This window comes from Ceratotherium simum, chromosome 22 (assembly GCF_057802395.1).
Source record: "Ceratotherium simum simum isolate JZ-2026a chromosome 22, ASM5780239v1, whole genome shotgun sequence".
NCBI classification, from domain to species: Eukaryota; Metazoa; Chordata; class Mammalia; order Perissodactyla; family Rhinocerotidae; genus Ceratotherium; species Ceratotherium simum.
This window is the reverse complement of record NC_141921.1, coordinates 42,603,924-42,625,472: the sequence shown is the minus strand read 5'-3', so window position 1 is coordinate 42,625,472 and position 21,549 is coordinate 42,603,924. Positions and strand designations below refer to the sequence as shown.

The 21,549-nt window shown below is 52.5% G+C and overlaps 1 protein-coding gene across 1 annotated transcript in view; it reads right to left on the bottom strand.

Annotated features, from left to right (window-relative positions):
- Nucleotides 1-21,549, bottom strand: part of CIROZ (ciliated left-right organizer protein containing ZP-N domains) — an 85,255-nt gene that overhangs the window by 25,295 nt on the left and 38,411 nt on the right. The window contains 2 exon segments of the mRNA XM_087445764.1: nucleotides 10,279-10,284; nucleotides 10,375-10,482. Of these exon segments, the coding sequence (XP_087301890.1) occupies nucleotides 10,279-10,284; nucleotides 10,375-10,482 (114 nt within the window).

Genomic DNA, 21,549 nt, shown 5'->3' with positions numbered 1-21,549 from the left:
GGCAAGGATTGCTTTTTAAATAAATCTAAAAAACTCCACTTCCTCCTTGGCAAGTTCATTTTAAGTCATTTTATCTCTTTCCCCCCTATATTTTTCCCAAATAATGTGATTAAGTGACTCAGCGCCGGCTGCCTCTGGCAGGCCTGGCCTCTAATTCAGTTTGAGGACGGCCACCTTTGACCCCACTCCACTCTGGCTGAGAGAACACTTAAGCGATATGCTACCGCTTCCTACGGAGAGAGGGGCCGGTGGGGGGGCCGAGTAGGGTGGGGGTGGCGGCGGGCGGGGGGAAGCGAAACAAACTTTCACATAAAATTATGGTATATGGATAATTGAGAAGTTTAAAAACACGAATCTAATTGTACAGTCCCCAGAGAAACTCATATCGAGCCACCCTATGAGAGGCCTGGAATCTCCCGATGATGATTTATTGCTAAATCCTAGTATTTTTCAATACATTATAGTTTTTAAATTGTGTTTAAATTGAGTGTAGAGGAGCAGAGGCCATTAGGAGATGCAGAAATGATGATTATATTTAAATATTCATGCACGCAGTACCTTATTATTGAATCTGAACACTAACAAAATCAATATTAAGTGCGGTTTGACATGAATTTATTTATGAATTTCGACTTTCTAAGTACTGTATTTTTTCACTCAAAAATTGTGAGTATAATGTAGTAATGATATCAAAACACAGTGTCAGAGAGCATTAGCTGGGGAGGTTATAAACCTCTGGATTAGGGGGCCCCAGATTGCCCTCAAAAGTGCTTAGTACACAAAACCCAATTCCTTTTTTTTTTTTTCTTCCCTGTTTCTGAATCGTGCAAATCCACATACACTGGGAGAGGGCGGGCGGGCGCGGAGGGTGGAGGGGGAAGGAGACTCAGCTGGAGCGGCAGGCGGGGCCGTGGGCACTGAGCGCGGCCCAGGCTGGGGTGCGGGGGATCCAGGTTCCCTGCGGGGTCCTCCCCTGAGCTCCACATCCAGGAAGGAGCCCCTCTGGCCGGGGGGTCCCAGGGGGCCCCAGGGAATCCGGTGGTCTGACTCCCTAGAGGGGGCACCATGGGGGTGGCGAGGTCTGAGAGTGTCTTTATTTCTCAGACTTTTGATTCTGGGGGCAGAGTGAATCCATAACCCAGGAAACTCACATTCATAAACCCAGGAAACCAAGGCATAAGGAGCCAGAAAGAGAGCCTTTGCCCTCAGATTCTGGGTTGGGCCACCAGGCGCATACCCAGGGCAGAAGGTTGAGGGCACCTCTTCCTGCTGGAGCCAGCAGGACCTGCTGCCCCTACTTTGGCACCCATGTCGTCGAAGATGATGAAGGTGGGGTCCTCGCTCTCCCGGGGCCCCTTTCCTTCTCTCCATCCACAGCTTCTCCTTCACTGGCCCGGGGCCATTTCCCTGCCAGCTGTGCCTACACCACCCCTGCCCAGGAGGCCACCTGCCGCTGGAGGGTCGCCCCTCCCTACCCATCCAGGGACTTGATGTCTGCTGTTGGCTCAGGCAGCCCCCAAGCCTGGCACAGCCACATCAGCTGGCAGTGGCCCCCGTACACGTGGAACCACCTTGCCATGGTTGGTTCATGTATACCCGGACCTCACAGAGCCCTGTGTAGACACACACACACACACGCGCGCGTGCGCGCGCGCGCACACACACACACACACACGTTGCTAGCATGAGACGGGATCAGTGGCCGGCTGAGGTGAGACCCCATTTTTCAGATGGAAAGTGACTCCTGAATATGTAGTCTTTTTGGAAACAGGCAATGTACATTCGTCATCGGGAAAGAAGCAAACACAGTTACTGTCCCTGACTTAAGCTGACACCTCTCAGCCCACCCCACACTGTCACACAAACCTGACCCTGAAAGTCAGTGACCTCAGTGTCCTCCAAATAGACACCTGCCTCTCACATCCATAAACCCACAGACACGCCACGGCCCGGCACCACATCCCGCCCCAGGGCACTCCCGACCCCGTGACAGACAGGCACACACCTCGACACCCTCAGCTCCCACACAGAAACAGTCACACGGGCAAGTGTTCTCTAGCACACACCCTGGAACACAGTCAGACCACAGTCATCTTACACACAGCCCCACACACCTCAACACACAGCTGCCCGGACACAGATGCACCCCCACTTCCCAACAGCCAAAGTCCTCAGTGCGCTGTACATGCCGGCCGGAGGCTGGCTGGGGGCCAGGTAAGCCTGTCCAGCAGCGGGTGGATGCCACCTGGGGTCGAGGGTCAAAAAGCATTTAGAAGCTTTGATTCAGAATATTCATCCGCCTTTGGGGGAGGGAAAAAAAAAGAAGCCCACAGAGGGGGCGGGGAAGAAAAATCTCAACCCCGACCCTAAACTCTTTTCCAGTAAATCGATGTATTTTGCTATAATTTTATTAGGAATATAAAAGGAGCCTTTTCAAAAGTGCTTAGGACGCAAAAAAAAGAGGCGGGCGATGGAAACATTAGTCTGTCTGTATTAGCAATCCCATAGTCACATTTTATTGTTACTGTCAGGATGCAAAAGCTGTGCTTAAAACAAAATAATACATAATGTATTACTGAGGCATAAACATCAGCGAGTCGCAAGCGGCCGGCGTTTTTATTTTAAAAAGAAGATGCAAGAAAAAAATATATTGAGGGACAGAGTGTGGGGGAGGGGTGCAGGCAGCGTCTGGGGATCTGAGAGTCGAGCTGCCACCCCAGGCCCAGGAGTGAAGGCTGACCCCCAGTGATGATTTCAAGCATGTCACCCCATTATCGACTCCTCTCGGGAAAAATCTGTCCCCCAAAGTAGCCCCGGGCTCAGGGACGTCCCACCTTCCAGGCTCACCCACAGCACCTTATAAAGCTCTGGCCCTTTGTCCTGCCCCAACCCGGACTCTCACCGCCTTCCAGGGAAGGAGGCTGGGCAGCTGTGCTTGGCCCCATTTTGCAGATAAAGACACTGAGGCTCAGAGAGGGACGGCTAGTGATTCCAGGTCCACAACCAGTGAGTGATGTGCTCAGGACTAGAACCCAGGGCAGAGTGCCAGTCCCAGTTCGGTGCCCTTTCCACTGTGTCCAGCCACCCAGGTGCTTGACAGTGTCCAGACTGAGCCCTTGGGGCCTGGAGCGGTCTCTCTGCCCCACCCTTACCCCATGATCCATTCTCCAACATCAACAAGTGTAATCTTCCATAATGCAAACCGAATCTTGTCTCTCCTGTGCTAACACCCTCCAAGAGCATTGCATCCCACCTAGGGGACAGTCTGTGCCCTGGCAGGGTCTTCCTCAGTCTGGCCCTGCCCTCCTTGGTTGCCTCCTCTCCCAGCCCCTGCCCCTTGGTCACTCTGCAGCAGATCCACCGACCTTCACTCTATTCCTCCAGCCCACTAAGTTCACTCCTGCCTTAGAGTCTGGGCTCCTGCTCTCCCTCTGCCTGGAAAGTCTTTTCTGGCCCTTTACATCAAATACTGCCTCTTCCAAGAAGTCCTCCTGGATCACCCAATCTGAACTAGACCCTCCATCACTTTTTGTCTCATCTCTCTGTTTTGCATTTTCTTGTTTGTTGCCTATTTCCCCCAAACTAAAGTGTAAGCTCCAAGAAGGCAGAGACCTTGTCGGTCTTGTTCGCTGTGGTGTCCCCAGCACCTGGCACATGAACAATCCATGTGTCGACAGAAGGATGGATGGATGGACAGCACTGTTACTTAGCTGTCATCGTGGGCTAAGGCTGGAGTGCATCTGAGCACCAGGTGAGTCTGGCCATTGGCCTACCCTGCTCTGCTCCCCAGAGGCCCCAGGGCAGGCCCAGCTTCCCACATTTGGGGGCTCCACCAGCCTGCCAGAGCTGGGGCCCCCAGGCTGGGCCTGACCCACCGCAGCATGCACAACTGAAGACAGGGCCTCCCGATTTCAGCGCCATCTGGACCCAGCACTGCCTGTAACATCTGGGACGCCTCCTCCCCCATTCTGTGCCCGCTCCCCCAGTTTCTCCCGGCTATTCTTGGCACTCTGGGGGAGCTGGCTCTGCCTCCCTAGCCCAGATTCCCTCTCCGGGCCCTGACCCTGCCTTGTACTCCTTCTTCCATTTCCTAGACCCTCTGTCAGGCAGCCGCTAGGGCATCGGGGAGGAGCAGGGACTCTTCCATTCTCCCCTCCATCCTGCTCTCAGGCCCTAGCTGCTCCCCTCCAAACCCTCCCCAACCCTCCAAGCCAGCCTCCCCTCTCTGAAGGCTCCCTCAGAGCCTCTGCCAGCTCTGGGGCCTGCTGGCTCACTCAGGGGGCCACCGACCCTTATGAGAGAGCTTTAGGGAAGCAGTAGTTAAGAATGGAAGTAGGCAGGGGGCCGGCCCCATGGCTTAGTGGTTAAGTGCGCGCGCTCCACTGCTGGCGGCCCGGGTTCGGATCCCGGGCGCGCACCAACGCACTGCTTCTCTGGCCATGCTGAGGCCGCGTCCCACATACAGCAACTAGAAGGATGTGCAACTATGACATACAACTATCTACCGGGGCTTTGGGGAAAAAAAAAAAGGAGGAGGATTGGCAATAGGTGTTAGCTCAGAGCCGGTCTTCCTCAGCAAAAGAGGAGGATTAGCATGGATGTTAGCTCAGGCTGGTCTTCCTCACAAAAGAAAAAGAATGGAACCAGGCAGACGGGTTTGAGTCCTGGCTCTGCTTCTTATTAGCTATGTGACTTGGGTACGTTGCTTTAACCTCTCTGTGCCTCAGTTTCCTCATCTGTACAATGGGGACAAGAATGGTGTCTACCTCTTCCGGCCTTTGTGAGGCTTGTGGGGGAATGTAAGGTTATGTATGAAAATCCTTTAGCACAGCTCAGCGCTTAGGGGCTGCCGTGCCATTCCAGGGAAGAGCCATGGGGCAGGAAGCCCAGCCAGCGCCAGAACGGAGGATGCTGGGACCAGCCCCTCCACCCACCCCACCCCAAGCGGCTTCCCCACCGTCTCAGGGCACTTGGTGCCACCTAGTGGCGGGCGGGGGCACCAGGGGGCCTGGCAGGGGCAGAGCAGGCCAAGGGGCAGGATGGATACCAGAGAGGCAAGAAGAGACCTGCCTTGCTGGGCACTGCCTGGGGCCAGCGTGCACTGAGGGTCCGCCCCGCCCCAAGCCTGATGGCCATCCTGGGAGAACAGAACACGGAGGGGCCACCTTCAGGATGCCCTGTGCCCAGCTCAGGAGTCCCTGGCCAGCCCCACCAGCCCCAGCTCAGACGCCTGCACTCCCATCGAGGGAGACAGACCGAGGCAGGAAGGAGCTGGGAATGTCATCTGCAGCCCCTAAGTGGCCCCAGCCTCCTGTCCATCACACCCCCTCCCTCCTCAGGACCTGGGACAGCAGGTGTCCTCTGTGCTGAGGCTGGAGGACCCTGTTCATTCATACACCAAGTCCTTCCCGGCAACACACATCTGTTGAGTCCCTGCTATGTGCCAGGACCCTGGGGATGCAGAGGGAACAAGACAGATGCTTGTTTGTAAATCTGTGGGGCTTACACTGTGTGTGTGACAGGGGCCACAAAGCAGGGGGAGGGCAAACAGGGGAGGTTGTGAAGGAACAGGGTGCCAGGGCCCACCCCACAGCCACAGGATCCCCTTGGGGTTAAGGCCTTGGGCTCTGAGCTGCCAAACTGTCTGACTCTGATCTAGCTGTGTGACTTTGGGTGAGCTATTTAACCTCTCTGGGCCTCTGTTTCATCATCATTGAAATGAGAATAATAAGAGCTACTATCTTACTACCTGATGGATGGGCTTGTCACGAGGACTGAATGAGGCTCAGAACACAGGGAGGTCCATTTGTGGCTTTTATAAAAGCCTCAGCTCCAGGACCCTCTGCTTCTCAAGACCGTGTTCCACCATCTTCATCTCCCACACACACACACGCACACGCACACACGCGCACACACACACACGAACACTAGGGGCCGTGGACCTGCTGCGTGTCTGTGTGGACGTGCCCAGGTGGTCTCAGGAATCAGGGTTGGGCCTGGACAGGGGTGCACGGCCCTGAGTGTGCAAGGCCATGTGCGTTTGCAGATGCCCAGCCCAGGGAGTCGTCTGTGCATCTTCACACGTGGTGAGCGTGCGCACATGGGCCTGTGAACACGACCGTGCGTGCACCTGGGTGTCTGCCCCTGTGTACACGGGGGGTGGTCAGGGTTGCTGGGAGCAGAACTGTGCTCCTGGTGGGCAGGGCCCTGACAGGGGCTGTAATGACTGCCATTCGTTCAGGGAAGGCACTGGGGGGAAGCGTCATTCACCTGCTCCTCTCGGCCTGTCCTCAGCACAGTAGGGTTACCCCTAGCCTCTGCTGTCAGAGCTGGGGGTGAGGAGAGCTTCCAGCCCACCCACAAGGCAGGCGCATGGTCCCTTCCTGGTGCCCACTCTTGGATGCCCTCGTGCTGCGGGGGTTCAGCCCTGGGGCTGGAGTCTGTTCTGACCTGGGGTGGGGAGCAGAGCCCAGAGAGACTGCACCCCTCTCTTTGCTGTCACAGTCGTGGGCAGCGCTGAGGCTGGCTCTTGGTGCCTCAGTGTCAGTTGTCACAGTTCTGGGCCCTGCCCTGCATGGAGGTACCCAGGGACAGGAGGCCACAAGATCCCTGGGGACAGATAGACCTGGGTTCTAATTTCCAGCCCCACCTCTTCATGGCTGTGTGGCCTTGGACAAGTCACATACCCTCTCTGAGCCTCGTTCCCTCCCCTATAAAACAGTAATGAAGATATAGCCCCCCGCAGGATTTCTGGTGGGAACTGACTTCGGGAGAACATGTGATGCTTGGCCCATTGCTCTTGGCAAGTTCTCGTTACTGATGGCTTCTGTTATACTAATGGCCCCATTCATGGAGCACACGGAGCACCGTGCAGAGCCCTTCGCAGGCACCATCTCAGCTTCAGATCCTCCCAGCAGTTCTCCATGGTGGCGGCTTTATTGCTAGCCCCATTTTTCAGATGAGGAAACTGAGGCTCTCTGAAGTGGAGTGATTTGCCTGAGTGGTACAACGAGTGAGGGGGAGAAGCCGGCCTTGCAGGCCGACAGGCCCCAAACCTCCGCACCTGCCCCTCTGCAGTCCTGGCCCTGTCCTTGGGTGCTCCTGCTCTGAGCAGACCCTCCCTCATGCCCCAGGGGCTGGATTCTGCTGAATGTCCCCAGGCTTCAAACAAAGGCTGGGAAAAGGAGCAAGATGGTCAGACGGAACCTCGTTCCCTTTCCTTCTCCGTTCCCTGTCCTGTTATTATCTGTCAGGTTCAGTCCAGGGCAGCTGCCTCCCCGCTCTTAGAAGGTCTCAGAGCAAATGAGCTGGAGGATCCCCCAGTCTCCTCCTTATCCAACATTCTCATTTCACAGGTGGGGACACTGTGGCCTGGAGAGGGAAAAGCCCAACTCCAGCTCACTCAGAGTCGCAATCAGGCCCGCGTGAACAGCATGCATTCTCTGTGTCTTCCAGTCTGTCAAACAATCCCTTCCTGTGTGCCAGGCACAGCCGGTGCCAGCTGGGGCAGGAGGCGAGGATGCCTGGGAGGAACAGGACCTATGCCTGCCCACCAGGAGCTCACAGCCTGGTGGAGAAAACCAACCACTAAAACGGGAGAAAGCGAGGCAAGCCTTGTGCGGGGCGAGCGGCACCTCATCTGCCACAGGAGGTCAGGAAGGCTTCCTGGAGGAGGAGGTGAAGCCGAACTACGTCTCAAAGGAGTCCGACATTTGCTAGAAAAATGAAGGAAGGGCGCTCGAAGCCAGGGGAATAGTGTGGCAAAGGCAAGGAGCGTGGGAGAACATGCGTGTTCCCTCCATGGAGGGAAAGGGGTGTGGGAAAATGAGGAGGTCCCGGCGAGATTGTTCTAGCAACTATGGCTGTATAACACACCACCCTCAAAACTGAGTGGCATAAAACAACCATTTTATTATGCCCACAGATTGTGTGGAGCAGGAACTTGGACAGCACCGTGGGAACCGCTGGTCTCTGCGCCACGATTCTAGGGCCTTCTCTGGCAATACCCAAAGGCTGGGGGTGACTTGATAGCCAGGGCAGGAATCGCCTGAGGCTCGTCACTCACGCATCTGGCTGCTGGCTGGAGCCCACGCATGATCTCTCTATGTGGTCTGCCCACGTGGGTTAGCCTGGGCTCCCTCACAGCGTGGTGGCTGGGCTCCGAAGGCCAGTGTCCCATGAGAACAGGCAGGAGTGCATGAAATTTTAGTGATCTAGCCTCGCAAGTCACATAGTGTCACTGCTGGCATGCTCCGTTGGTTGAGGCATTCGCAAAGGTCTGCCCAGATTCCGGGGGAGGGACGCAGATGCCACGCCTGGAAGAGAGGACCGTCGAGATCACACTGTAAGAACTTGTGGGGTGAGAGACATTGGGGCAGCATGTCTGGAAAACACCATCGGTTACAGACATCACCAAATCTTGAATGCGGGGTCATGGTGCTGACTCCCCCGGCTGTGAGGGAAGAGAAGGACACCAGGCGAAAGAGAGAGAAGACGACAGAAACCTGGGGGTCCAGCGCCAGTCTAAGGGACGTCCTGGATTAGGATTTCCCAGGTGGCCCACCAAGGATGCTGCCCAGCCCCACCGCTCCAAGGCTGCGGTTCCAGGGCCCTCCACAAACTTGGAAGGTTCTGAGACCTGGGAGGGCGTCTCTCCCTGAAGCCCCTTTATTCAGAGCTGAGCGTCCCTGCCTCTGGCTGCCTTCTCTCAGGTGTTGGACCTTCCCGGGCACAGGTCAGAGGGGCAACAGGTGAGGGGGATGCCTCAGCCTCCTCCATCCTTCTCTCACACCCCTGCCTCTGAAATGCGCCCAGGATGCCTCCCAGCAGATGGTAACCCTCACGCAAGGGCCAGCTGTCCTCTCTGTAGTCTAGGACAGGGATCAGTGTGCAGGAAGGGGAGAAAAAGGAGCCTTCTCTCCTAGATCCTGCCGGGCTGGGCCTCTCATCTCCCCTCCCCCATGGACCTCAGGGCCGGGACAGGGCTGGCCCGTCACCTGCAGAGCTCCTGCCTTGTCATCAGACTCACAGGTCCAGTTGACAGTGCTCAGCAGCCAGCAGAGTCTCCCTCCCTCCATCAGCAGGGGAGCAACTTGAGGCAGGGTTTGGCCTCCCAGCTTGATAAGCCCAGTAAGTCGTTATTTACCTAGAAGTCTGTCTCCCCAGTTTCACTGCGAGCAATTGAGGGTTGGCACAGCCTCCTTCATCTCCGTGACCCAGCACAGAGCCCGGCACATAGTAGGTGCTTAGTTAGTATGTGGTGAATGGACAAATGAATGAATGAACCTTTTAAATGTCTATGGTCCCAGGGCCTAGCACTGTGCTTGGCGCACAGTAGGTTCTCCATAAGCATTTGTTGAATAAATGAGTTTTATTCCTCTCTAGATCCCTAACACCCAGCACATAGTAGGTGCTTAGGATTTATTGAATTGAAATGACAAAGCAAAACCCCTGGTCCAAAGGGGACTTCTGTGATGGGCTATTGCGTAGACTGGCCTGTGGGCCCCAGTCTCAGTGTCCCGGGAGGGCTTGGTTCTGGGTGCTGTGGCCATACTCTTCCTACCCCGATCCTCCACCATGTCCCAGTGGGGAGGGGACAGCCTCTTCTCCCTTGGCTCAGGAACAGATAGGTCAGAGGCAGGAGAGGGAGAGATGGAGAGGCAGACAGATAGACAGACACCACTGTGACCGGCCCTCCCTACAGAGGTGACACCAGGGCCCCTATCAGCATCTCTGGAGGCCTCTCCCCAGCCAACCAGGTCATCCCTGTGAATGCCCCAATGGAAAGGGCTACACAGAAGCCCCCCGCCCACAGGTCCTTGCTTTCCGACCCCCAGTGTACTCAGTAAGCTGGTTGGGGGGGGGGGGTGGCAAGTAGAGGGGGAGACAAAATCCTTCCTGGCAGTTTAAAGAGTTTTGGCATTTTCACGAGAGCACATGTAATATTTAAATTACTTCCCCTCAGCACGCCCTCATGCCTGCCTTGGCTTCCCCAGGTGAATTTGTAGGAGCTGAAATGGTCTAATTTCCCACACAAGCCATGTCAAATATAATTTGGGTGCAAAGTTGGTAATTATACGTAACATCAGTCTGATGTTAAAAACACTGAAAAATTTAGCAAGAAGAGACTACTGGAGAGACAGAAGTCTGAGGCCCAGCCAGGAAAAGGCAGGCACGGGCCCCACCGAAGCCAAAGTCTTTAATTAATAATAGCATGTTTTCAGGGACTCAAAGGACGCAGGTCCCCAACTGTCTGAAACTCCTTTGTCTACCAATTACCAGCATCTGGGGGGAGAGGGGCAGGGAGGAAGCCGCAGGGGGGCACCCAGATCCCCCTGAGAAGTAGCCGAGGTTTGGGCTGGGGCTGCGGCTCACCTGTGGCCTAAGGTCCTGCAGCCAGGTGACCCCGCTCTGCTTCTCTGTCACCAGAGACCAACCCCGCGGCAGGGTCAGCGGGAGGAGGGAGCTTGTCTCCTCTTGACTCTGGGTGAATTGTGGGGAGGGGGCGAGGTTTGGCTACAGGCCAAGCAGCCCCTACAAGCCTTGGAGGGCCCAGAAACAATGCTTGTGATCCTCTGGTTTAGATGGGGCTTTTTTCTTTCCTGTTCAAACAATATAATGGACCATTTCTGTGAGGACAGGGACCACGTCTTCTATGCTCACCCCTGTGTCCCTGGCATCCGGCACCTAGTGGGTGCTTGGTAAATATTTGTACTGTGTGAAATAAGCTCTAATTACTCCTCACTCTACCCCTGTGTGGACCGAGTGAGTCCCCTCCTGCCAGCCCTGAGCAACAACACCTGAGACATCTGAGAGGTTAAGGGGACAGCCTCAGAGCCTGGATTAGAATCGGCGTTCCGCACTTAGAAGCGCTATGACCTTGGGACAGTTACCAAAACTCTGCCTCAGTTTCCTCATCTGTAAAATGGGCATAATTATAGATCTACGTCCTAGGATTACTGTGAATTCTGAATGAGATTCTCTGCATACAGCACTCTGAACAGAGCCTGGCAGGTAGCTCTTATTTTGCTAAGAGATATGGATGTGGTGTGGCTTTGCAGAATTGCTCTTTAGAAGGGTTTCCAGAGGCTGTGGGAGGACGAGAAGAGCAGGGGCAGCCAGCAGGGCAGAGGAACCTGGAGTGAAGAAACAGAGATTTCCAGTGGACAGTTTGGAAAAGTTTCTGCTGTGGGGGGTGTAATACAGTTACCTTCTTCCTTAATTCCCTAAGAAGTCTTCAATAAAACATTCTCTCGTCTCTGGGTACATGGTATGGGGTCTATTTGGGATGTAGGGCCTCCAGGTGGGCAAGGAAGGATGTGAGCTTATGACACCTGTGGGAGGGGGCCACATCCAGACTATTATTATTATTATTAACATTTTGTTGATGTGAAAGCAAGGCTCAGAGAGGTTAAGTGGTGGGCCCACACCTCACACTTTAGTGTGTCGGGTTTGCCAGGGTTGTCCTGGTTTATCCGATTTCGTCCCGACAACCCTGGGAGGTAGGTACCGTTAGTGTCCGCATCTTACAGATGAGGAAGCTGTGGCTCAGAGGGGTTAAATAACCTGCCCCAGATCACAGGACGCGAGAAGTGGAATAAAATCCGGGCTGACCCCAGAGGTGCCCTTAACTGCGAAGGGACCACCTCCCCAAACACTGCCCTCCTCCTGCGCCCCTGCCACAGCTAAGCCCTCTGCACCGTGCTTCTCAGCCCCGCACAGTGGCATCGTCTGGGGACCTTTAAAACCACTGATGCCCGGGAGTGAAGTGGCCTGGGTGCTGCCAGGCAATGGGTGTTTTCTTAACTCTCAGGTTGTCCTAACGGTGGGAACCACTGCCTTCGCCCTGCTGCAGCTAAGTCCTCTTAAGCTCCTCCAGCTGTAGTGTGCGCCCGAATCACCTGGGGATCCTGGTGAAATGCAGGTTCTGCTGCGGCAGTTCTCGGCAGCGTGGAGCCTGGGATTCTGCTTTGCCACAAGCTCCCAGCTGATGCTGAGGCTGCTCGTCCAGGACCACACTTTGAGCAGCGAGGTTCCACGTTAATGGCGCTCCAGCTTGTCTGCACGTGGGAATCACCTGTGGAGTTTGAAAAAATTCAGATGCCTGGGTCCCAGCCCAGAGATTCTGATGTCATTGGAATGGAAGCCGTGATTTTCAGGCTCAGCTGCACATGTGAATCACGTGGGGTGCTTTGAAAAAATACCAATGCCCGGGCTGCATCCCAGACCGATGAAATCAGTCTCTGGGGGGGCACCCGGGCACCTATATTTTTTAAAGCACCCCAGGTGATTCTAGTGGGCAGTTAAGGTTGACAACTAAGCTTTGAACTGTGTCTCACATAGTATTTGCTGTAGCCAAATCCTATAAAACCCAGGCTTTAATATACTTCTTTAGGGGTTTGGATTCACTGGGTCTGGGTTGGACCCAGGACCCGATTCAGCATTCTTTTTTGTGTGTGTGTGGTTTTTTTCGTGTGTGTGTGTGTGAGGAAGACTGGCCCTGAGCTAACATCCGTGCCCATCTTCCCCCACTTTATATGGGACGCCGCCACAGCATGGCCGGAGAAGCGGTGCCTCGGTGTGCGCCCAGGATCCGAACCCGGGCTGCCGCAGTGGAGCGCCCACACTTAACTGCTACGCCACCTGGGCGGCCCCTAATTCAGCATTCTTAATACACTTCCTAGGGGGTGCTGATGCAGGTGGACCCCAGGCCATGTATCCAGAAACACTCCTCTACCTTCCTTACCCTCAGCCCTTGCTCAGCTGACCCATCTAAACAGCATCCAGCAGGAAGTATTCACTGGGCTGCTGGAGCCCCATTCCCTGGGGCTCCAGGACCCCCATGTAGGGAGATGAGGAAGACCACAGAGGGAGACCAGAGGCAAGGCTGATGAGGGGCTGGCCCAGGCTGTAACCCCCGCCGCTATCTCTGTGCTGACCAGTGCTCGGAGATCAGCCTCACCCTGGGACAGGCAAGGAGGCAGGACTCCTGGCTTCTGAGGAAGGCAGGGGCGGGGCAGCGCCTGGAAAACCAGACAGGAGGACTCCAGTCTAGCCAGTTCCTCCCCCTGGCTCCCCGGCCACCCACTTGGGCAAGTCAGGACAACACCCCCCACCCCCATGCCTCCATCCCCATGTTTCTAAAATAAAGAGAATAATCTCGCCCCACCTCACCTTGTGTGTGTGATTGTGTGTGTGTTTTATTTTTAGATTAAAGTAGTAACTGCTCAAGGCAATAAATTCAAACAGATCAGAAGCTTGTTACATGAAAACTCTCTTTTGGAGGCACCGTTGTTAATAGTTTCTTGTGTGTGGTTCCAGACATTTTCTTTGCGTGTACCAACATACATCTGTACATACTTTTTAAAAAATGTGATTGTATATGTTGTTGCAATTTGTTTTTTGCCTTTAGCAATAATATCATGGCTATCCTTCCACGGAAGTCTGTAAAGATCTATCTCATTCTATTTGAAGGCTGCATAATATCCCACAGTAAGGATATACCACCGTTTATTTAGCCATTCTCCTATTGATGAACGTTTAGGATGTTTTCATTTTTTTACCTACAATAAACAGTGATGCAATGGACACCGTTATACGAGCGCCTCTGAATACTTCTATTAGTATATCCATAGTACCTTCCTGGGAATGGCATTGAGGGTCACCCCACTTTCCATCTCTCCTGTTTTATGAAGGATTGACAAGCTGGAGTCTGCAATATGCATGGATCTTTTTTGTGTGTGTGTGAGGAAGATCAGCCCTGAGCTAACATCCATGCTAATCCTCCTCTTTTTGCTGAGGAAGACTGGCTCTGAGCTAACATCTATTGCCAATCCTCCTCCTTTTTTTTTCCCCAAAGCCCCACTAGATAGTTGTATGTCATAGTTGCACATCCTACTAGTTGCTGTGTGTGGGATGCGGCCTCAGCATGGCCGGAGAAGCAGTGTGTCGGTGTGCGCCCGGGATCTGAACCCGGGCCGCCAGTATTGGAGCGCGCGCACTTAACCGATAAGCCACGGGGCCGGCCCCCACTGATGCATTTTGAGTTAATTTTTGTCTATGAAGTGAGGTAGGGGTCCAATTTCATGCTTTTACATGTTGTTATCCAATTGTCCCAGTGCCATTTGTTGAAGAGACTATTCTTTCCCCATTGGATGGTCTGGACACTCTTGTGGAAAAACAATTGCTCATAGATGTTTGGGTTTATTTCTGGACTCTCAGTTCTATTCCATTGGTTTCTATGCCTGTCCTTATGTCACTATCACAGAAGGTACTGTTTTGATTACTGTCACTTTGTAGTAACTTTTTAAATAGGGAAGTGTGAGTCCTTGTTATGGGCTGCACTATGTCCCCCCAAAATTCGTATGTTGAAGTCCTAACCTCCAGTAACTCAGAATGCGAGTGTATTTGGAGATAGAGTCTTTAGAGAGGTAATTAAGTTAAAACGAGGTCACCAGGGTGGATCCTAATCCGACATGACTGGTGTCCTTACACAAAGAGGAAATTTGGACACAGACATGTACAGAGGGAAGACCATGTGAAGACGCAGGGAAGAGAAGATGGCCACCCACGAGCCAAGGAGAAAGGCCTGAGAAGCAACTGAACCTGCCTAATACCTTGATCTTAGACTTCTAGCCTCCAAAATTGTGAGAAAATACATTTCTGTTGCCTAAGACACCTACTCTTTGGTACTTTGTTACGGCAGCCCTACCAAACTAATACATCCTTCCAGCTTTGTTTTTCTTTTTCCACGATGTTTTGGCTATTTGGGGTCCCTTGCAATTGCATATGAATTCGAGGATTGGCTTTTCCATTTCTACAAAAAAGGCCATTGGAATTTTGACACGGATTGCATTGAATCTGTACATCTCTTTGGGGGAATATTGCCATCTTAACCATATTGCCTTCCCATCTATGAACATTGGATGTATTCCCATTTAATTAAGTCTTTAATTTCTTTCAGCAATGTTTTGTAGTTTTCAGTGTACAAGTTTCATTTCCTTGGGTTTTTCTCCTAGATATTTTTTCCTAGGTATTTTAATCATTTGGATGCTATAGTAAGTGGAATCGTTTTCTTTATTTCCTTTTCAGAGAGTTCATTGCTTTTATAGAAACACAACTGATTTTTGAGTGTTGAGCTCCTGCAACTTTGCTGAATTTATAGCACACGATTTCTAAATAATAAAATTATAAATTTCATATAACCAAATGATTCTCACAGAACGTTTTAGTTAATTTTACCAAACTCACGTATCTGTAGCCAACCCGTGGGTGCAATTAACAAAAAAGTGTAGTTCCAACATGAATGTCGGTTGATGTTTTCCTTAACATTGAAGAGCAAGAACTGAAACCACCTCCCCTCACACAACTTGGACCCCGAACACTGAAACTACCTCCCCCCACACAAGTTACAGTCTACGTTAACGAGACTTTAGTATTCCTTTGTCTTTGTGCTACTCCAGGAGACTCTTGCCTAGGCAAATGACTGGATTATTCATTATAGGAACTTCCCAAGAGACCTACCAATCCTTCAATGGAAAACATCAACAGACAGCTTACACCCTAAGATTCTTTAACTCCCTTACCTCAAAAATCCTTACCTTGCTGTCTCCACCAGTTCTGGCTTACTGTGACCCTAACCCAATCCCAATCAAACCCCTGCACTGAAAGACCATCCTTAAACCAAATTTCCAATTCTCAGTGGATTCCCCACCTTGCCTCCCCACCTTGAGACGCTGACACAGCTCTGATGTGGTGGTCTCCCTTACCATGGTAAGCAATACACTCAGCTTTGTCTTGTCAACAGGTTGTACTGGGATGATACCTGGGGAGCCACCAGGCCACAAGAGTAAGACAAAAACAAAACAACTAAGACACATGTCAGAGCTTCCTTGGTTCATCAATAACGTGAGTGACTTCTTTGCTGAATCAGATACTTGTTTTTAAATCCTGGAAGAACATTTCCTTAACTTTTCCTGCTCTTCACGATGTAATGGCTACAGACATGACTCACTTTTACGTTTAATCTGCAGTATTCACATTTTCTCCATCACTTTCTTATGTCTAGACAATCAACGAAACAATAAATCAAACCCGATTGGTAGCATTTGCCAATTTCTCTGGCGTAAATACTCCCACCATGGCCAGATTCAAGGTAGCGACGTGAGGTCACTGGGCTCGGAGCAGAGAGGAGCTGTGCAGGATCACGTCATTATGCACGAGTTCCATCGCACAGACCGGATAAACGTGATCTCAAGAGCATAAGGAGTAACATGCAGCAAAATAATTAGGAACGGATGACTTTATTTATTACCTCTGTTTGTAATATAAGTTATTTGTTAGTTTATATAATTTAATATTTAATGATGGCTATGTTTAGCAACCAGCTTGCAAAATTCCTGAAGATTCAACAATTGATTCTCACAAACCGTACTAGCCAGCGCTAGCACACCCATGGGACTGACCACACAGCGGCACTTGGCAACTGTGGAGGGTGATGGAAATGTTCTGTATCTTGATTGTGGCAGTGGCTACATGACTGTATAAGTTTGTCGAGATATATGGAACGGTACACAAAAAGAGGGCAATTTTACTATATGTAAGTTATACTTCAATAAACCTGAAATACAGGGGTATATGGTAACTCACAAACTCTCCAGAGGCACCATAGATTCAGACTCCGAGCCTGGAATAGCACCCAGGGCGAGTGGAGACTCTTCTGCTGCTGTCACTGAGCACAGGCATGGCAGTTCAAACCACCAAAGCAGGCCGGGATGCCCCTGCCAGGCCCCCACCCCTGCCACCTCTGGAATCCGGCTCTCTCTCCATCATGCTCTGGCACACCCATCAACACTGAGCCTGCCAGTGCATCTTCCACATCGAAACCCTGCGTCTGCATCTAATTGGTGGAGGCAAGGTCACGTGGCCACAGTCTAGCTTCAAGGGACGCTGGGAAAGTGAATTTCTGATTTCTGCCTTGGGAAAGCAGGACTCATCATGTGGGAGATGCCTTGGATCTAAGAAGATAGTTCACAGGGTGCTGGGTGACCACGTGAGCATGAAAAGTGTCCCCTACAACCACCACCACTTACTGCCACCAGCACATGATCACTGACACCAGCAAGAGTGTCATCCCAGTTATTGTCATAAGCCTGACCCTGGCCCTTCTGTGTGCAGGCACACTCTTAGAAGCCATGTGGGGACAGGTGTCGGACAGGTCCCTTCCCAGAGGAGCTGCCTGTCTGGTCGGAGGCCTGGTCATCTGCCCCGCAGGCCAGCGTGTACTCAGCTGCCGTAGGAGGAGCGGAGACACAGAGTGCTGGAGAGGGCCCCATGGGCTGGAGAGGAGACGGAAGACTTCCTGGAGAAGGGGCCGTTTGAGCTGAACTTTGAAGGGTGAGAAAGACTTAGACAAGGATAGCTGAGGAGGAGGGTGCCTCAACAGGAGGACCTGTGTGAGCAAAGGCTTGGGGCAGGAATGTGCTTATGTTGGGGTTTTGGCTGGTGCAGAAATGTTAAGCAGTGCTTCTCAAAATTCAGAGCAAGAAATATATTTTACATTGTAACACACACACACACAGACACACACACAGATATATAAATGAAACAAAAGTTTCACAAAGCAGAAATGAAAAAGTTTCACCTACCCTACTACACGCAATGCACTGTCGTGTTTTCTGTACTAATTTATCCTATTTTATTATTTTTTCTCAAATGCTAGTCATCACTCATTAAACTGGCTTCATGACCCATCAGTGGGTCACGACCTGCAGTTTGAAAATCTCGGATGCAGGGCCATAGAACTGGGGGAAGGAGGACGGGCGGGGCTGTGAAAGGTCTTGAATACCAGACCACAGCCTTTGGACTTTGCCCTGTGGATTCTTGAGCCCAGAGGTCATGTGTGGAGTGGTGATTGGAAATGATCGATATATACCACCTATCAATATTTAAAATGCACAAAATATTTGACCCAGCAACTCCACCTCTAGGAATGCAACCTGGAGAAATTCCCAGTGAGGAGCTCAGAGAGGTGTGAATGAGGATGATTGCTGTAGCACTGCATCTCACTGGAAACATTGGAAGCAACTAGATGTGGAATACTATGCAGCCCTTCAAAAGAATGAGGTCAGGCTCTACTGTGGAGGGATCTCTGGGACATTCAGGGAGGGGAGACAATGTCAAGTCAAGGAACCAGACATGTGGTTTGCTTTCAGTTTTGGATAAAACACATTTGTATTGTGTATGTACATTTACATGTGTGGATGCCTTTTTAGACGATTTAGAAGGAAATTCTGACACGTGCTACAACATGGATGAAGCTTGAGGCTAATACCCCAAGTGACATAAGCTAGACAGAAAAGGACAAATATTGTATGATTCCACTTATATGAGGCACCCAGAGGAGTCAAATTCATAGAGATGGAAAGCAGAACGGTGGGTGCTAGGGGCTGGGGGGAGGGGGAACGGGAAGTGAGTGTTTAAAGCGTATGGAATTTCAGTTTGAGAAGATGAACAAGTTCGGGAGGCAGATGGTGGTGATGGTTGCACAACAGCGTGAATGTACTTAATGCCACTGAACCATACACTTAAAAATGGTTAAAATGGTAAATTTTATATTATGTATATTTTACCACACACACAAAAAAAAGATTTTGCAAGTCCTACAGCAAACCTAACAATGGTTGCCATGGGGAGGGGAATAGATGGGGTAGGGGTGGGGGGCTAGTGCAGGTAAAGGAGGTCTTGCACATTTTACTCTATGCTTCTGTGTGGTTTGTAATCTTAGCAACAAGCACTTATTGTTGAATGATTCATGTGATTTTTTAAAAAGACAATTAAAGAAATATATATATATATATATATATAAAGTTCAAGTGGCCTTAGGAGTAGAGAGGGTTAAAGGGTGGGCCTGAGGGAGGAGTTGGAGTCTGGAGAGGCTTGGGGGTGCCAGAGGGTGTGGCCAAAAGGGTTACCCCCTTAGGACCAGTGCTGAGTGTCGGGGGCGGTGGGGGGGCGTCCAGGTGGCTCACTGGAGGAGGCAGTTACAATCCATTGCAATAAACATCGGGAGCTCTGGGAACCCAGAGAAGGTGCTTGATCCAATCAAAGAATCAGGGAGGGCTTCCTGGGAGAAGTGTCTGGAGCAGAAGTGTGCAGTGTGAGTAAAGAGGCTGATGGTAGCAGCAAGAGACCAGGAGGAAGCACCTTCTGGAGCCCAGAGCATGGACCCCCAAGCATTCCCTGGGCTGGAGCTGAGTGAGGGCTGAGCTGAGTGAGGGCTGGGCTGAGCTGGGCAGGGGGCTGTTGGCCCCCCAACACAACCCACGTGTACCTGCTCAGCCCCCTCCCAAGAGACTGGCTGTAGGGCAACCTGGGAGCCGTGACACAAGTCACCTCCCAGGTGTGGCTTGCATTACCTTTCAGTGACTGGCAGCTACAGAACCACACTGGCCTGGGTCTGGGGTGGGGGGGCGGTGACAGCCTGCTTGCCTCGCTCCCTGCTCTTCCTCCAGCCCTCCTGCAGGAGCCCGGACCCTCATCACATCTGGTTCACATTGGCCCTGTTTGGTTCCAATCGTCTCACTTCCTTCTACCGTCTCTGGGTGCCCCAATCCCCGGCCCCATCTGTGGAACAGCCCCCTCCCCCTCCCCATCAGCAAATCCTGCACAGTGGGGTCCCCAACAGCCTTGTGGCTTTCCCCTTGACTCCCACCATGAACATAATGGTCATCTCGATGCCTCCAAATGTGCCTCCCAGCCATTACTCTGGCTGTCTCCCTGCCTGGGGTGCCCCCGACTCTGGTAGCCCATATCCTTCCAGGTCCAGCCTAGACCTCTGGGAACCCCGCTCTCCCCTCGGCCTGGTCCTCCTCTCCTCCTGGGGAGGGGCCTCCTGTGTCAGGCTCTGTGCTGGGCTCCTCCTCCTTCCCCGCCAACCCAGCCCTCCCTGAAGGTCCTTAGTCAGAGTGAGCAAGAGAAGGTGTGTTTACCTGGAGGGCAGTTCTCTCCAAAGAAGAAAGTCCTAAAGCCACCTCCGGGGCAAAGGGGCCTTGGGGACAGAGCTGGGATAGGGCAGGGGTGCGGGTATTGGGGAGCAAAGAGATAACAGGACAGGAGGAGAGGTGGGGGAGACTGATCCCAGAGAGCAGGCACTCCCGGCCCCGACTTGGGTGGACCCAGAGAAGGGGTTTGGAGGGAAAGTAAGAGAATTCCTTCTGCTCCCACCTCCCAGCGGTGGGGACTCAGGATCAGCTGGGAGGGGCTCTCCCCAGTGCAGGGCTGTGCTCTGTAGCATTTGTCCCACGTTATCACTAATCGCTGACACGCGCACTTACCCGAGTTGGCCAAGCTCCGTAAAGTGTGTTAACTCCTTCAGTCCTCCCAGCAACCCCATGAAGGAGCCGCTATTATCATCATCATCAGCCCCATTTTACAGATGAGAAGGCTGAGGCGAGAAGAGGTTAAGTAACCGACTCAAGGTCACATAACTGGGAAGTAGGGAAGCCAGGATCTGGGCCCAGAAGCCTCTTCATCTCCCCTCTGTTCAGAGGCCCAGGGCCCCCAGACAGTTGGGGTCTCTGATTCCACCATGGCCCCTCCCCAGACCGGACTAGACTCTGGTCCAGGAGCTCCTGAGGGCAGACACAGGGACAGGGTTCATCCACGCCTCCCCTGAAGCCAGCACTGGACATTCACTCATTCATTGCGTAGACTTTTTTGAGGACCAGCCGGGTGTCATGTGCCAACACCCCTCCCAGTGTCAGGCCCCTCTGCTGCAAAATGGGCATGTGGTCTGGAGCAGAAGGGCCCAAATAAAACAAAGTAAGCCACATACATCGTTTTAAATCTAGTAGCCACGTTTAAAGGAGTAAATAGTAACAAGTAAAATTAATTTTAGTAACATACTTTTTGAACCCAATAGTTCCAAAATATTATCATTTCAGCATGTAATCACGTAAAAATGATGAACCAGATATTTTACATTATTTTGTTCGTACTGGGTCTGAGACATCCCGTGTGTATTCTACCCCGCTGGCACATCTCCATTCAACGAGCTACATACCCCGTGCTCTGTAGCCATGTGTGGCCACTGTCCTGGACAGCACAGCTGTAGACTAGAAGGTTCTACAGAGATCAGATGGCAGGTGGAGGGGTAACCAGCCTCCGCTCCCAGCCTGGCTCTGCAGGAATGCCTACATGCGTGAGGGTCCCAGCCGCTTCCTTCCCTCGGCCCCGGCAGAGCCTCCCTTTTCCTCCCGCCTGGCGAGGAGTCGGGGCCCCGCTGGGGTGCCCCGGGACGAGGCGCTGCTGGCTTTCCAGGAAGGAGCAGGAGGGAGGAGGGGAAGAGCAGGCTGGGGCCTCAAGGAGGGAGCTGCCGCCTGGCACGGGGACAGAGTTTGTTTGCACCTCTTTGAAGCTGGGAGATGAAAGCCGGGCCCACATGGCTGCCTTTGATTCCCTCTTCCCTGGGCCCCACGCAGCTGCCGCCCGGCCAGGCTCAGCCCTTCGCTGCCCCAAGGGGAGCAGAAGAGGCCCCAGGCCAAGGGCGTC